We start from the raw sequence: 17,990 nt of genomic DNA on the forward strand, positions 1-17,990 counted from the left end.
ATACATATTTTGCGGGCGGGTCTTACCTACTTACTCAAGAACGAGATGCGTGAATTAGTGTGAACAATGCGAAACAAATTTTTGGAATATAATTAATATTTTTTAACAAACTAAACATTTCAAATTTTATTATTATTAAGTATACAAATCCCGCGGGAACTCTTTAAATTTTCGGGATAAAAAGTAGCCTATGTCATTCTCCATGTCTTTAACATGCTAAAAATCACATCAATCCGTTGCACCCTTGCGACGTGATTGAAGAACAAACCAACAAACAAACACACTTTCGTATTTATAATAAGGGTAACTGATGGATATTAAAAGTAATTCCACTAGTGTCAAGCCAGAGTTAATTAATTAAAGGTTCGTTCTCACTTACCTATAGGAAAAAAAACCATATTTCTATTTCACATTATGTATATTTTACATCGATTTTAGAACAACGACTTTTCGTAGTAGATAAGTACTTACTTATGTACCTACAGAATAATTAATTATTTTATTTTTTGGCTTTCACTTATTTCTAAAATCACACGCCATTTGACTAGAGACGTTTTAATACAAATTACACCAAACATCACAAATTCTATTATTTTATTAACAGGTAGGTACTTAAGCAAGATTACATTTTATACATTTCGATATACAAACTAAAAATGGTTAGAGATTAATGGAGAGAGAGAGTAGGTAGGTCCGTCATAGGCAAAGGTAAGATAGATAGTTTTAACTATTTATTAGAGAATCCTATCACCAATTGGCAAGTTAACTATACCACAATTCACAATGATCATTATTATCATCAGTCTCAAGACCTAGATGTGCGATATCAATTAATTTATAATACTTAGTAATGTAGTAGTATGTAATGCGTAAAAAATGAAAACTCACTCGCCATTCATGTGTCAACTGTCCTGTCAAAAGTACGATTTTAGTCCTTTTTAAAAGTGACATAACATGACTTTTGACAACAGTTGACACATATAGAGTTAAAATGGCGAGTGAGATCTCATTTAGCACGGATTATACTATATTTTGTTGTCGTCTGGCGTAAACCATGAAAAAGGTAAAACAATGTTTAGATAGATCAATAGTCATAGTTATAGATCTAGAACAACAAAAAATAGAATAGTCTGATGAATAAGTTTGTATGGAGAAGCGCGTAAGACCTTAAATTCTAAGACAAGGGCTTATCAGAAAACAACAAACCTCAAAATACTTTCTATAAACGGTATGAATTACTTTTTTTACAAAATACATCATTATATCCAGCAATGGACGTCTATTGGGTGACGAAGATGAAGCAGTGATTTTGTCTCTATAACAAGCACGCATCCGTATGACGTGCTTTACTTAAATAGGTACAGTTCCTTTTGTTACAAACCTACTTAGGTATAATGCATAAATTTTATGTTTTCACGCACCATTTTAACTTTTTGTATCAACTGTCATACCAAAAGTAAGTACGATTATAGTCCTCAATGTAAAAGTGAATCGTATTTTTGACATGACAGTGGACACAGAGCTGAAATGGCGCGTGAGTTCTCATTTTGTACGGACTATACACAGATACTCACTCAATTCCATATTGTCTCTTATATCACTACTATACACAAATTTACAACGTCGAATAAAAACCGAATCCGAACACTGAGTTGTGTGCTTCGGTAACAGTGGTCGACTGACTAGTTTTAGTTTCGGTACACCTTGTAAAGTCCTTAGGGTAGATGCGCTGCCTCACGTCAGGGTCGCGGAGAGCGCGGTCAGCGAATCAGTGATCTGTACTGAAGTAGGAGTTCTGCATGAGATACAGTTTGTCTATCGGGTTGACTATCGCCCCTGTGCCCAGGTTGAGAGGCTCGTGGGACGAGTGGCTGCCGTGCTGGTGAGCGTGGTGGGGCACTTCCAGGTTCTGGAGGCTCATGGTGTCGGAAGTGCCTTCGTCGAGCTGGTCGAAGTTACTCCCGTCTAGAGATATGTCCGAACTGCAGAAGCTGTCGCCCGAATGAGCTGGATAATCTGGAAAAAATGTTTATGCATAAGTCGAACGCGAAATCAGCTGACTGAATATGTGAAAGAACCCAGGGAAGTGCCATAACGTAATTTAATTTAAACATATTTACTGCTAAAAGATAAAAATACAGGAGAAACGTCTAAAATGAAAGGCGACCTTACAGTGATCTCCAAACAATCCATATGTCTTAAGAACTTTATAGAAATAATTGTAAAACGGTGAATCGGGGAAATGTAACGTGATAAATCTTAAAATACCTAGTTTGTTTAGAATCCGTAACCTAGTACCTAGGTATGGAAATGAATCTTATTAGACCCTGCCGTGGCAGAGATTTCACACTTCTCCTGAGCCACACATACATGCGTCATAGCTAGGTACATAGCGTCGCTCCGTATGCATATTCCGCTTTGTGGAAAATCATAAGTTTTCAGGACAAACTAATGTTATTTTTTTCAAAAAAAATTGAATTCCTTTTAAGTACTTAGGTCAAAATCTCACAGATCAAAATGTGATATCTTGAACTTGTGCCTTGTAAAAGTTAACAAAATTTCATCAAAAGCGAACACTTTAAAAATCACTTAGCGCATTCTGCATGCGCACTGACGATAATAAAATTCTAATCCCATGGCTATCATATTTAACTTCTCACTCCCCGTTCCCACTTGTCGTTTGTCAGGCCTGAATTTAAATCGGATATTCCAATGGCGGAAAATTTTCACACTTGTCGGAAACCGATTTTGTGTCAAAATGTACTGCCACTGGAACATCAAGTGACAAACGGCAAACGACAAACGACAAGTGGGAACGGTCAATGCTACGTACCATCAGGGGAGTATGGAAGATTGGGATTGAGCGGCTGACTTGATGCCGAATACGTCGTGTCTAACCCGAGATAGTTCCCATTCTCACTGGAAGGCGATTCCTGTTTGATGCTCTTCTCATCCTTGTCCTTTTCTTTGTCAGCATTCTTATCGCCCTCCTGTTTCGCTTTACGTTGAATCTTTTTCATTTTAGCCCTCTGATTTTGAAACCAGACTTGGACAACTCGGACGCTCAATCCCGTATCTTTGGCTAACGCTTCTCGGACTTTGCGGCACGGTTTCGGGCTGACTTCGAAAGAGGCTTTGAACTGTCTCCGCTGAGCTGACGTGAGGATGGTACGTGGTCTCTTCGGCCCACGTCTGCCGTCTCGAGGTCGTTCTGCATCGTCTATAATCATGTCGTCTTCTGCGTGCTGCATTAAATACATCTCCTTTTCGAAATCTTGCCTGCAGAATATTTGGCCGGCCCGTATAACGTATTGTTCACCCTTCTGAAGCGGCTGGCAGCACATGACGCATACGAAGCATTGTATGTGGAACACGTATTGCTGCGCTCGCATGACCATCTCCTGGGGGAGCAATCTGTCGCCGCACCGCGTGCATTTGACACCGAACAATCTGGGGAAAATAGAACTTATGACGCATATCTATCACGCAAAACTAATCACCGATTACTGCCGCAAAAGCTGTAAGTGCCGAACTTTTTCGTACTGATAACGCAAATGATGTCAGATGCGGATGGTGCATCAATAGGGGAATGTATCACGCCTGAGCTTCGTGAAGGAGTAGGTACATAGGTCGTTCACATTTTCAGTACTAGTTACATTTTCGTTCGGCGCGTACCTACGACTTGATACTATGTTACAATCAGGTTATAGAAGAAAGACGCGCAACATTTCGCTAATCACTGTACAATTCGCTAGCACGCAAGCATAAATTCGCAATGCATTTATAAGATAGGTTACGTATTTATACCTATATTAGGACTAGACGCTATTGGCTACAATAGCCTGAGGAATAGTTTCTATTTAGAAGCCAAGCATCTACTAAACTGCTAGAGTTTAGATTTCTATCGAGAGAATTGGAGGCGGCTCATGCATCCAAATGGAAGCATTTGAGCATTTCATAGCTGTCGTAGAGAGGTTTCCCATTTCAGCTTCTTTTTTAGACGCTTGGCTGCTAGAGAGACTAAACGCTCAGGCCATAATAGCCAATGATGTTAATTCAGCAGTCTACAATACACCAAACTAAATTAACAGATCTAAAAGTAATGCTATCGTTTTCCATAGGGAACATTATGAAAAGGATAGCACCATTATTAAATCTGTCAATTTAGTTTAGACTGGACGGAGGAATTAACACAATTATGCACCCTTGGGTCAAAGAAGACTTGCATTTTGACTGCAAGCCGATGCAAAATTGCAGTTCAGACTACAACTGCATCGCAACTGACAGACTGCGCAGTTCGCAATGTACCTACCAACCTACCCTACCTACTAGCACTGTACGCTGACTGCACGTGGATGCGCCGTCGATCGGCAGTTGCGATGCATTTATATGTATTATGTCAACATCCAAACGGCAATTTCGCAGTCGGCTTGCAGTCCAAACTCAGACCGCCTGTGGAGACGCTTAATAAAACAAAATTACCTATCATAGTCCGGCTTGCAATAGAGCTTGGCATTTCGTGTGTAGCATGTGTGAGCGAGGGGACAGCCACAGACGCAACAACTGAGGCACTGTTCGTGCCAGGAGAGTTCGCCCACCCTCATCACGTACCGGTCCTGGATCTTCTGTCCACAGCCCTCGCATATTTCGACGAGTTTCTCCCGCTTGATGCTCGCACTCAGCTCTGTGTACAACAAATCTATCATTAATAGCATGTGGTTGGTCCTCTTAATACGCAAGGCCAAAATGTAGGTTTAGCATACATACTGGCCCCGATTCCGTTGTCTTTATCTAAACTAAATTTAGAGTATCTGCATCCTTTTCTTTTTAACAATGCTAAAAAGGGATAGAACGTGAACTTTACATTTATAGACTCTAAATTTAAGTGCTCGCTACAAATTTAAATATTTAGTAGGATCGCGACTGTGCGCTAAAATCACGGGTTGTACCATCTAAAAATTAAATTTAAAACTGTCAAACTGCGTCTGTCCTTTTCATATTACATTTTAGTAAGAAGAGGATTTAAAATTAGGTTGTGCTCAGAATCAGTACCAATGTCAAATTATAGAGAGAGAGCCAGCGCGTGCCAGACTTTCGTTATTTTATAAAAGCTGAAAGTTTCTCTGCGTATTGTCCCCAACACTAAGAGGAATTGTTTGGATCATGGTGGGTTTAGGAGATACCGGGTAGTAAAATCAATTTTTTTTATATTTTCTTCAGAATAATTACAAATCACATCATGCATTGCCACAGACACCCTAAAAGTACCTAATGGAGAAACTTTCAGCTTTTATAAAATAATGAAGATCTAGCACGCGCTGGCTCTTAGTCCACAAGTAGGTATCTGCCCGCGCCAGCGCGTCGATGATTTTTAGGAATTTTCTCGTACAAAAACAATTCAAACGAATTATTTTTGTATGAGGAAGCTAATTCACGCTAGACCGTGCTGAACCCATGCCACGCCAGTGACAAGTCCGGACACAAATTCGGCCAGTCGCTGCACGGTTTTTTCAAAGCGAGCGTTCCGAAATCATCCCTTTTCCCACCTTTGTTTGTTAGAATAAGTTTAGTAGGTAGTAGGTAGGTAAGTCTTATTTTGTTTTATTTTAACTTCGTAGGTGAGCTAAAACATTTTCACGCAAAAACAACACAACAGTTAATTACAATAAAAAGCAATTTGATAATTCGCATATGCAATCATAAATATGTAAAGGTACTTAGGCTATAAGAATTTAAATACATTTTTTTTCTTATTTAGATCCTTTTTTCAAATCTTAGTTATTTAATTATGATACTTTATTATATTTAGGCCTTTTAAATCAAAAGTTATTTTTTTAATTACTCCTAAGTAGGTATGTGACATTACGGTGACAGTGGGATAGTATACGTAGTGGTATCTTATTGGCAATAATGTGATAATGCTATTCTGGTTTCCAATCATAATCTCCAATGACTGAAAAGTCAGCCACGTAACAGTTTTTAGACAAGAATTGTACAATGAACCAAAAGCTTAATTTGCCATAATCCGCTGAAACAAGTTGAATCTGTGTGGTGCAACATGCCGCATTTTGTATTTGTATTGTGTATTTTTGTATTTGTATTTATTTCGATTTAGACTCATTACATGCGCTTACGGAAGTCAGATCGGCATAGAACAATACAATAATAAAATGATTGTACAAAATATGGCATATTATAATCTAGATAATACTAGTTAAAGATGGCATAAAAATTATTAAGTTACCCAAGCACCTTGTCGTAGTTTTGTAATAAAATGTCATAAATGCACTATAAAAAAAGAAAAAGATAGTGCATGTGACATGCACCACCCACCCTCCCATTGATTTTGGATTTAGGTTTTAAAATCCCGTGGGAACTTTTGATTTTACAGGACCAAAAGTAGCCTACCTAAAGTAGAGATGCAAATAAGTAAGTACATTTAAACGCATGATCCTTTAAAAATCCCGTGGAATCACCATGATTTAGGAATGCAAAAGGCTTTACTTGGTAGGTACCTCCAATATCAAGTTATAACCGACTGTTTCTAAATTCCGTCGGTTTGTTGTTGGAAGTTGGAATCCAATTTTTTAATGGAACAATGTTGCAAAGATTCTCTATCGATAAAAAAGAAGCTATACTTACCTACGCAATTTGATAATCAATCAGTCAGTTCAGTAATCTCGGAGATTTCGATGTAAATAGGAAGAAAAACAACGCCTCCTTTTTTGAAAGTTGGTTAAAAAAGTAGCCTATAATTACGCCCTGGTCAATCCTCTACTTGCCTGTGAAAGTCCCGTCAAAATAGGTTCAGCCGTTCAGAAGATTAGCCACTTCACAAGACACTTCAATTTTATTTATTAGTATAGATATAGAAATTAGGTCAAACATGTAAGATAAAAATCCATATAAACATACCTACATACCTACGTATTTGTAGCTATGTGTTCGTTGCTACTTGTTCGTAGCTATAGCAACGGATCACTATGCCTCAGAAAGTATTCGTCTCAACAGCTCCTTAGACGGGAATCTGAAGGGAGGGCCCGCCTCTAGCCCCAGGAAGAGAGGGGGGTGGGGCGTGCCGGGTCGTGGGGGTCACGGGATCAACCAGGGAACAAAATGTCGGCGTAAAACTGCCGTCCTGACTCTTAATCGATGTGAAAATAAGACGAGTTTTAGCCACTATGCCTAAGTATGTACTTTTTTTTTTTTTTTTATGTGTTCCTCCCTTTTTACCTCCGACATGGCGGTCGGAGACTGTTCTAGGTCGGTACTAAGATTGGCTTTTTTTTCTCCATTTGCCTTTCTTATTGCTTTGTTGTAATTGGTGCTACTACACACTAAGTGCAGTGCGTTAGGGATACTACGTTACACTAGGCTTATACTTAGACTATGCTAGTTTTTTTTTTAATAATAATAATCTTATTTTTTTTTTTTTTTTTTGCATCTTTCATAACTCTTTTTTTTTAATGTAATACTAAATGTGTGTATGTAACTTATGCGCAGGTTTTGTGTTTATCTGCATCATTATGATCAATCCATCGCCGGCTCACTACAGAGCAAGGGTCTCTTCTAAGAATGAGAAGGGTTTTGGCCATAGTACTTATATACCTACTACGCTAGATGTGCGGATTGGTAGACTTCACACACCTTATGGAGAACTCTCAGGCATGCAGGTTTCCTCACGATGTTTTCCTTCACCGTTAAAGCAAGTGATATATTTTAATTACTTAAAACGCACATAATTCCGAAAAGTTAGAGATGTGTGCCCGGGATCGAACCCCCGACCTCCGATTAGAAGACGGACGTCCTAACCGCTAGGCTATCACAGCTTTTTTTTAAATCTCTTAATGATCTTTAATTAATTAAATGATCTTTTATTTAAAAAGAAAAGTCTGAGTCAGACTCGCATACAAATTGTTCCGGTACGAATTGTAGTAGGTAAGTAGGTACAAGCTTTAAGTAACACTTCTGAAAGTTAATAATGGGATTTAAATAAACTAATAATTATTTGTTCATGAACACGTTTCAATTATTTTTAGGGTTCCATACCTCAAAAGGAAAAACGGAACCCTTATATTATGATCACTTTGTTGTCTGTCTGTCGGTCTGTCAAGAAACCTACAGGGTACTTCCCGTTGACGTAGAATCATGAAAATTGGCAGGAAGGTGGGTCTTATAGCTGGCATTAGGGGAAAAATCTGAAAACCGTGAATTTTTGCTTACATCGCACCAAAAAAGTTAATTTGTGGTCATACTTAATTATTTTGTGATGTAACCACATACTTACCTATTCACGGTTTTCGGATTTTTTCCTTTATTTGTGCTATAAGAGCTACCTACCTGCCAATTTTCATGATTCTTAGTCACGAGAAGTAATAGGTAACCTAATAGGTTATGATTCCCTTTTCTTGACAGACACGACAGACAGACAACGAAGTGATCCTTTAAAGGTTCCGTCTTCTTTTGAGGTTCGGAACATAAAAAGCATCTTCTGTAAAGATGGAAAGCCGAATAAAAACTAAACGATGAAGCGTCCGGAGATAGAGAGCTAACTATTTCGAAACCTGGTATAAAATATAGGATTAGAATTCTTCCTTTTTAACCGAATTCTTGGAGTTCCGTATCCGAAAGTAGCCAACGTACCCTATTACTAAGCCTACGATGTTCTGTCAGTCCGTCTGTCCGTCCGTCTATCCGTCCGTCTGTCCGTCCGTCTACCTGTCAGCGGTCTGTAGCCTGTACCTATCTCATGAACCATAATTCTAACTCTAAGTCGTGTCTCGTGATCGCGGATTCACACCATTTGTTTGTTTACTTTTTGGCGTGATGTACCTAATAAATAAATAATCTTTATTTTATAAGTTTGTAATAATTTGAATGTGTAAAACATTCAACTTATTACAAATTTATTTACTTCATGTGAACTTATGATTTACAATTACAGTAACAAATGAGAAGGGATGAGTGATTCTAGTTTATCAAACCTAGTGATAAGTGTGTCATATCTTTGTGCTAAAAACTCAACAGAGGATCGGATGTCGTCAACTGTTGTCATCATCATCATCATCATCAACCAATAGACGTCTACAGCTGGACATAGGTCTCTTGTGGGAACTTCTACACGCCACGGTCTTGCACCGCCTGGATCCAGCGGCTCCCTGCGACTCGTCTGATGTCGTCCGTCCACCTAGTGGGGGGTCTTCCAACGCTGCGTCTTCCGGTGCGGGGTGGCCATTCCAGCACCTTGGGACCCCAACGTCTATCGGTTGTACGAACTAAGTATGTGCCCTGCCCATTGCCACTTCAGCTTAGCAACCCGTTGAGCTATGTCAGTTACTCTAGTTCTCCTCCGGATCTCCTCATTCCTGATTTGATCGCTGTTGTAGGTAGGTAGTAGGTACCCACAAAACATCTCGATCTTTTTTCTTGGTGATTTTTAGTTCTAAATCGTCATCACATACTCCGAGCGTTTAAATTTGTTATGGCGGAAAATGTGCATAGTCGGCGCGTTCCGTTTAATGTTTTCAACGCTTAGATCTGATTCGGACGAGCGACGCAGGGGCAAAGTCCTCGGAGCACACGGCGATGCGGCCGCCGCAGTATGGAGCGGTGCGCGAGGCATTACGCAATGTTATAAAAACAGTTGCAATACACGTACTTACGTTCCAATAGACGGACTGAGCGTGCGCGCATGTAGTAAGGTAGCACTTGTTCGAACACAAGTTCAACTTAAGTAGGTATAGTAAGGTTTGCTGACGATCTAGTCATACTCTCGGAAGACCCAAAAGACCTACAATATATGTTAGAGTCGCTTAACCAAGAAAGTATGGCTATGGGACTGGAAGTGAACGAGAGTAAAACTAAGGTAATGACAAACAGCGACCGAATACCAATTGTTATTTGTAGTTCAATAATAGAATATGTCGAAGACTACATATACCTTGGTCACCTGATTTCATTCAAGTCTTGCACAGAAAAAGAAACAAATCGAAGAATAAAAAATACGTGGAACAAATACTGGGCAATGAAAGAAATTTTCAAAGGAAATCTACCGACCAAACTCAAAACAAAAGCTATGGATAAGTACCTGTCTCACACCCTGTCTGACTTATGCCGCACAGACCTGGCCCCTAACTAAGAAAACCTTAGACAAGGTAAGCAAATGCCAAAAAGGAATGGAACAAAAATTGAAAGACAGAGTAAAAAATGTTACCATAAGAAAGAAGACGAAAACAAAAGACGTCGTAAAACACATTCTTCGCTCCAAATGGAAATGGGCAGGCCACATACAAAGAGTTGCGGACGAAAGGTGGTCACATACAGTCACAAACTGGTACCCACGAGACTCAAAACGTAGAAGATGCAAACCTTTCAAAAGATGGAGTGACGACATAGTCAGAGTGGCAGGAAAAACATGGTCGAGAGTAGCTAAAGATAGAAAGAAATGGCTTCTAATGGAGGAGGCTTTTACCGCCCTAGGCGGTCCTTACAATGAAACCCACTATACTAACATAGTTATTTAAGAATAAGAAACATAGTTTACTAACCTACTAATAATTCTTTTATTTTTTATTTTTTGTTAATTATGCACTGTATTAGTAATAAGGAAAATATTGTAAGGAGAAAATAAAGCTATTTTTATATTTTTTATTTTTTATAATCGACTTGTAAAATGCAAAGCCTCTCAGTTTGATAAACGTGTCAATAGATGGCACTGGCGCCTAATATATCACGGAATTGTTCGATTGCCAAGAAACGTATAATAGGATTAGTACATTTTTCTTAGCCAATTAGAATTAAGTTGTACATATTAGTATAAATGTATATATAGATAAGTTAGTAGTACTAATATTACATCACATAACATCACAAATTTAATACTAAATACTGAACATATTGAATTACTACCAACCTAACTTTTTGAAGTGGCCTTGCAGGCCCAAAAATCTGTTTTAAAAATTAAATATATTTATATATATATAAGGTATTTCCTACGTCGATGGCTAGGCTAGTTCCATAACAAGGTACATTCTTAACAAGTGTCCAAAGTGACTATTTAAAATGGCTCTTCTCGAGGTTGTATCTACTATCTATCTAAATATATGTAGATCTACAGTTGCCCTGTTATCGCACCATGGATGGGTGGACGCGATCGATACGGCCCACTGCCTCTGGTAAGGCAAACATTTCAACGAATTTTCACAGTTTTCGTGCTAAAGTTAGATAGGTACACTAAGTTTACCTTTATGTACGTGTAACTTTCACGTCTTTCTTTAAAGAGTAATGCATACCTAGGTACATAGAAACAGATTTTTTATAAGGGAGTCTGGCAGGAGATTGCCATGATACTAAGTGTCTGGCAATGCATGACGTGATTTCTAATAATATTCCAAAGAAAGTATTAAAGAAATACTTTGACGTAAGACTTTTTACACTAAGTATTATTACCTGTTATCTCCCAAAGCCACCATGATCCAAACAAAGATACAAACAAACATTTCTCCCAGTGTTGAGGACAATACGCAGATAAACTTTCAGCTTTTATAAAATAACGTAAATCTAGCACGCGCTAGCTCTTAGTCCATTTTACAAGTGCTTTCGAATCGTCAAAAGAATTTACCACTAGCTCGGAATGCCTTTTTACCAAGTTGTTACTCCATTATTTTTTATTCCATTCTCTTTAATGCAAGTCCAAAAGTAATTTGTGGGAATGAGTTAGTATTTAAACGTTTTATAACAAAATTTCGCAATCTATTTTGGACTTGCCTTTACATACCTAAGTTTAAAAATTTATTAAAAGATGCTCCTGGAAAAAGCATATTACGCAATCGAAGAGTTGTAAATAAATGATAATAGAGCGTTCATTTGACCTGCAGCTCGCTCCAAAATGTGCGGGACTGCAATTCCTTATTGTAGGTAAGTACCTACCTACTTATATCAAATCTTTGAAAAGAGCAACCGCTAAGTTTCTTGCTGGATCTTCTCGGTAGGAAAGGCATTCCGAACCAGTGGTACTTAGATGCATTTGACGATTCAAAAGTAATTATAAAAGTTTAATAATTATTGAGTAGTTTTTTAGGGTTCCGTACCTCAAAAAGGAAAAACGGAACCCTTATAGGATCACTTTGTTGTCTGTCTGTCTGTCTGTCTGTCTGTCAAGAAACCTACAGGGTTCTTCCCGTTGACCTAGAATCGTGAAATTTGGCAGGTAGGTAGATCTTATAGCTGACATTTGGGGAAAAATCTGAAAACCGTGAATTTAGGGTTAGATCACACAAAAAAATTAAATTGTGGTCATGAACTAATAATTAGTATTTTCAACTTGCGAAGTGAGTGACTATATCAAGTGGGGTATCATATGAAAGGTCTTCATCCGTACATTATAAAACAGATTTTTATTTATTTTTATGCATCATAGTTTTTGAATTATCGTGCAAAATGTCGAAAAAATACGACTGTAGTACGGAACCCTCATTGCGCGAGCCTGACTCGGACTTGGCCGGTTTTTTTTATTATGAACTATTTTACATTTTAATATCCTACGTAAATACGTACAACCAACGAGCCAACGATGGGTTGTTCATGATGACCTAGCGCAAATGCGCTAGGTCATCATGAACAACCCATCGTTGGCTCACTACAGAGCACGGGTCTCCTCTTAGAGTGAGACTGAGAATGGCTTGGCCATAGTCCACCACGCTGGCCCTGTGCGAATTGGCAGACTTCACACACCTTTGTGCACATTATGGAGAACTCTCAGCCATGCTGGTTTCCTCACGATGTTTTCCTTCCCCGTTAAAGCAAGTGATATTTAACTACTTAAAACGTTAGAGTTGCACTTGTGAGTTAAAGGTGCGTGCCCGGGATCGAACCCCCGACCTCCTATTAGAAGGCGGACGTCCTAACCACTAGGCTATCACAGCTTATAGCGCTAGGTAGGTACTTAAAGGTTTTACTGGTAGAAAATACCTCTAGGTATTAAGTTCGCATATGGATATATTTTTATGTTTTTGCAATAAAGAATTCAAATGAACAAACTTATTCGTGTGGAATAAAACACAAGGTTTATTTTTATTGTTCACCTGCGGTCCCAGTTAGTATCACTAACATATTGTACCCATTGTATATAACTGAAAAAACTTTTACAAAAAAAATAAAAACCGACTTCAATACCTAGCCCCAAATACTAAAAATTAAAAATAATTAAATTTACTACCGAATATATTATGTAGGGAGCTAAATATAATTCTATAATAATATTTTTTGGAGCCGGTGCCAATTAGCTTATTAGCTGCGCGAATCGTCTACCTATCTATACCTACTTCATATTTTTATGAGACTCCACAATGGCACCTCATTGGCACTGACCCTAAAAAATATTTTTAAAGAACATTATTAACTCTTGTTTACCCACCTACATAATATATTCGGTAATACCTACATACATTAAATTATTTTTTATTAGATCAGAAACAATTTAGAAATAATACATTCCCAAATTTGCCCCTGCCGGGAATCGAATCAATTTTCAGGGTTCCGTACCTCAAAAGATAAAACGGAACCCTTATAGGTTCACTTCGTTGTCTGTCTGTGTCTGTCTGTCTGTCCATCTGTCAAGAAACCTACAGGGTACCTACCTACTTCCCGTTGATCTAGAATCATGAAAGGCAGGTAGGTACTAGGTAGGTCTTATAGCAGACATTAGGGGAAAAATCTGAAAGCCGTGAATTTATGGTTAAATCATACAAAAAAATTAAATTGTGGTCAATTTCTTTAAAAAAAGATAGCTATATCAAGTGGAGCATGATATGAAAATGGCCTTCACTTGTGCATTCTCAAACATATTTTTATTTATTTTTATGCATCATAGTTTTTGAATTATCGTGCAAAACGTCGAAAAAATATGACTGTAGTACGGAACCCTCGTTGCGCGAGCCTAACTCGCACTTGGCCGGTTTTTAACAATAACCTAACAGTCCGCAAAGGTATGTTAAGTCTGACAATCTGCACTGGGCCAGCGTGGCAGACTATGGCTGCATTCTCGTGGTGCGCATGTTAGGCGTGCTGTGCACACTGCACATTACACAATAGATAGGTAGATCGTGATCGATCAGTCTCCATATTTCGTATTTTGTTATAAGTAGTTTGAGGAGAGTCGGCCGCACTCCCCGCTTCCAAAAATTATCTATATTTACTGGTTTATCTCTTGGCTAAGTCCTCTTTACAGTGGACCCAACCGCAGTGCAATGGGAGGGCATCACATAGGAACCATAATCGAGAAACGAACGGCTACACGTTTTATACTTTAAGAATCAGCAGTACACTAACGCGCCATACAGTACCAGTGGCGCCATCTAGTTTGAATATGAAAATTTTTATATGTATTTTGAAATCCCTACCCTCGCCGGACATCTGCGCGAGGGGGAGGAAGACGTACTGTTGTCACTTTACGCTGACGACAGTGCGTATCTTGCATTGTCCTATCACCAAATTGTTGCTACTAATTGCATGCAACGCCTGTTGAACCTGCTTCCTGAATGGCTGGACAAATTAAGAATGGCTGTCAACGTGGGGAAAACGGCAGCCATTCTGTTCGGCGTACGGAAGCCGCTCGTCAGCTCCAATTTCGAGGCCAGGGCATAGAGTGGCAGACTTCGGTGTGCTACTTGGGGTGCCGCATCGACTGTAACCTAAACATGGTTCCTACGATGGATCACGCCGTGAACCACGCAAAGGCGGCCACGTCGATGCTGTACCAGGTCCTCCCCTCAAGACTATCACCGAAGACCAAACTCCGTATCTACGGAGCCTATGTCCGCTCACGCCTGACGTATGCGGCACCTGCGTGGTACGCTCTTTGTTCAGCTTAACAGAAGCGCCGGCTACAGGTTCAACAGAACAAGTGCCTGCGCCTGATTGTTGGAGCTCCGAGGTACGTCAGAAACTGCGTCATTCATCGGGACACCAAGACGCCCACCGTAGAGCGGTCACCCACACCAGCGCAACGTGCTGATGAAGATGACGACGACACAAGCTTTACCGGCTTTGACAATACCCATGTGCACAACGACGAGCCTACCGCCTACAGTACGGGCGCCCAGGACCCAACACACAACCGAGACCTCGAGGCGCTAGGCCAAGAAGGCAGGCCTTAGCCGACAACGGCTCAAAGGACGTTACCGGGGAAGCGTACTTCCCCGCGCCACACCCGGGCAAGGAGGCCATGCCTGGAGGCTCGTACCCCCGTCTTGGCTTGGCCTAGGTCAAACGGAGAAGACCCCGCTGCATTAATTACCTACCACTTAAATATCTCTCTCTCAGTGATTGGAATTTGGCTGTTACAAACGGCTTAAAGAGCAAATTAAAAAAAACAGAACGTCGAGGTCGCGGGTTTCACCTATGTACGCGATGCCCTGCACACCCGCATGTCACCCGCATGCGCTCGCACGCATCGGGTTAGCGCGGGGGCTGTGCGGGTATGCGGGGCGTCCCCATCCCGATTGCTATCTCGAAATGTCGCGGATTATAGGTAGGTACCTACCTACCTAAGTACATGAATATGTAGAACAGAAGTTTATCGTAAACAAATTAGATGATAAACAGAGTAAAGTGTCAAAATTGAAGACGATTTTTATTTATTTAACACTAGCTGATGCCCGCGACTTCGTTCGCGTGGATTTAGATTCTTTTAAAATCCCATTGGAACTATCTCTATGTAGGTATACCTACATATATAAAAATGAATCGCTAAATGTGTTGCTGATCGCAAATCTCGAGAACAGCTGAACCGATTTCGCTAATTCTTTTTTTATAATATTCCTTGAAGTACCTACGAGGATGGTTCTTACGGAGAGAAAAATTTAAAAAATTTGAATCGACTGTTAGGCGGTACGAAGTTCGCCCGGGCAGCTAGTTGATAATAAGTGATATCTGACAGATGTCCATTCAGGATTAACCCGAGAACTCCTCACTCTAGTTCACTCTGGTGCGGATGAAAAACGGGCGCTATTCTATGAATTTTATATGAACATCGAGTTGCGTTGTTCATATAAGTCTACGTCCTACAAAGATTACCGCAGCGCCAACTTTGAGTCTAGAGGAAACTAGAGTTCTAACTTTGTTGAAATGTTAACTGAATCCGTTGTCTGCAGTTTCACTACAACTCTAATTATAGGACTTCACTCTAAATTTAAGATCCAGATCGTTGTGAGGAATATAGTAGGTACCTACCTACCTATAGTTCGCGAGAGGTCAAGATGACTATCGGGGTATGCGGCGGGGGGACGCACTGTAACTAAGTAGTAAGAAAGTAGCTTACAGTAGAGTAGGTAACTGTAAGTAAGAGGTGGTATACCAGAAATGTTTTTCAGCTAAGTAGGTACCTACCTATTGTTTTTCATGTTCAAGACGGTTTCTTGAAAAAAATTGAGTTCTTAAAAATATTAGATACCTATCTAGGTATTATGCTATTCCAACCGATTTGAGCACAGTTTATTTTATTAATTTCTTCGATAGACATTCTAAATACCTGCTAAAACCTAAATCCACGCGGATATAATATAATCGCGGGCATTGTCATGAATTTCAAGTCCTAGATGTTTGAGTCGAATTTTAAATCGTAAAGCTCATTTATTTGGACGATTGAAATTCTCATATCTATTGGGTTTCTTAATAATATTTTATTTGTACGTAAGTAGATATATTATATATAAGTATTGCAAGTATGGGAGACTTATCTAGGTTTATTCAAATGTAAGTAAGTAGGCTGTAGGCAAACCCCTTAAAAAAATAAAAACAAACTTATCCTACTACTTACCTTATCACTTGTTCTAGGCTGTAGCGTAGATATAAGTATCTCGAGTTATTAACTAGGTATGTAGGTACCTACATCTACCAGACCACAAGGAAAACTCTTGTAAGTATTAGTAGAAACATCAACAAATCAAACTCTACTAAGTATCGTCTGACTGATTTTTTAAAAATTTCTAAGTATTGGAATGAAATGTTAGATATCGGTTATCTGGGTAGGTAGGCGATAGGTAGATATTGTTATAAAGTTTCGAAATTGAAATATAAAAGTGTCAGTAAATTTCATTCGCTAGTTGCAAAAATAAAGAATAAGTAAGTAAGTATAAAATATATTCTGAGATCGGGTACTGACCTGTCCTCCCGGCGCAAGAGAGCGGAGGCTGCATGCTCTCCGGCATTAATCCCGAATTGATGTTCGTATAAAACTCCAGCATTTTTTTCATATAAATTACCTCACGGACACTTCACCGAGGCGATCTATGCGCCTGTCGACCATACAATGGCGAAGAGAGCTAGTGACGACCCCTAGCGGGTCATACCAAACGAATTTCCCCTCCAGCCGGCCCGCCAATCGCGCTGGCCTGTACCAAAAGCCCCGCCTTCCTCGCCCGTAAGACAACCTACGTATTATACAGATCAAAGCTATGATATTTTCCCGCCCGACACGTTACCAAATTGTATTTTTTCATTCATTTACTGGAAACTGGAAAAATGTCGGCGTCCCACCACTGCACCGTTTCAATACGCGGCCGCTAACATGAACTGTGCAGTTTTTCCCAAATTGAACTTTTAATAAAAACAGATGTTCTGGTTTTATTCTCTAGGTACCTAGGTATACGCGTTATACCGCGTTTAGCAAAAGCTTAGTGAGAGCTCTATCATTGGAATCCTACCGCGTTTGCCTGTTTCGCGTAGGTGCCTATCTAGGTAGGTACTTACCTGCCTAACCTAGATTGAATAAGTATTTTACGGTGTATCTTTGCTTTCGTTTTATTTTAATAAATAAGTATTCGTGCTTTACCTAAGTGCTTTAGAAGCCAGAATACCTATTCTAATTCCACTTTTGATCTACCTAGGTACCTACACCGACTGTGCAGGTTTTTCTCAAATAAAGACAGATGTCAGAACATCTGGAAAAAACTGTTTTTTTCTGAAATTGAACTTTTCATAAAAAACTGATG

General features: G+C 39.4%; 1 protein-coding gene across 1 annotated transcript; it reads right to left on the minus strand.

The window, feature by feature from the left end:
- Nucleotides 1-612: 612 nt before the first annotated feature.
- On the minus strand, nucleotides 613-17,287 carry Lmx1a (LIM homeobox transcription factor 1 alpha). The gene is made up of 4 exons (XM_034983416.2): nucleotides 17,162-17,287; nucleotides 4,483-4,684; nucleotides 2,834-3,450; nucleotides 613-2,016 (listed from the first exon to the last, which is right to left on the minus strand). The coding sequence occupies exons 1-4, from the start codon at nucleotides 17,250-17,252 to the stop codon at nucleotides 1,769-1,771; spliced, it is 1,158 nt and encodes a 385-aa protein (XP_034839307.1). The 5' UTR covers nucleotides 17,253-17,287; the 3' UTR covers nucleotides 613-1,768.
- Nucleotides 17,288-17,990: the final 703 nt, after the last annotated feature.

This window comes from Maniola hyperantus, chromosome Z (genome assembly GCF_902806685.2).
Source record: "Maniola hyperantus chromosome Z, iAphHyp1.2, whole genome shotgun sequence".
In the NCBI taxonomy this organism is placed as follows: domain Eukaryota; kingdom Metazoa; phylum Arthropoda; class Insecta; order Lepidoptera; family Nymphalidae; genus Maniola; species Maniola hyperantus.

What these genes read in the sequence shown, in the direction of transcription:
- Lmx1a (XM_034983416.2), bottom strand. Translation starts at nt 17,252, where the DNA reads ATGAAAAAAATGCTGGAGTTTTATACGAACATCAATTCGGGATTAATG. An exon ending in CTCTTGCGCCGGGAGGACAG is followed by an intron (nt 4,685 to 17,161) that starts GTCAGTACCCGA and finishes TGTTGTACACAG; the next exon opens with AGCTGAGTGCGAGCATCAAG. An exon ending in TGCAAGCCGGACTATGATAG is followed by an intron (nt 3,451 to 4,482) that starts GTAATTTTGTTT and finishes TATTTTCCCCAG; the next exon opens with ATTGTTCGGTGTCAAATGCA.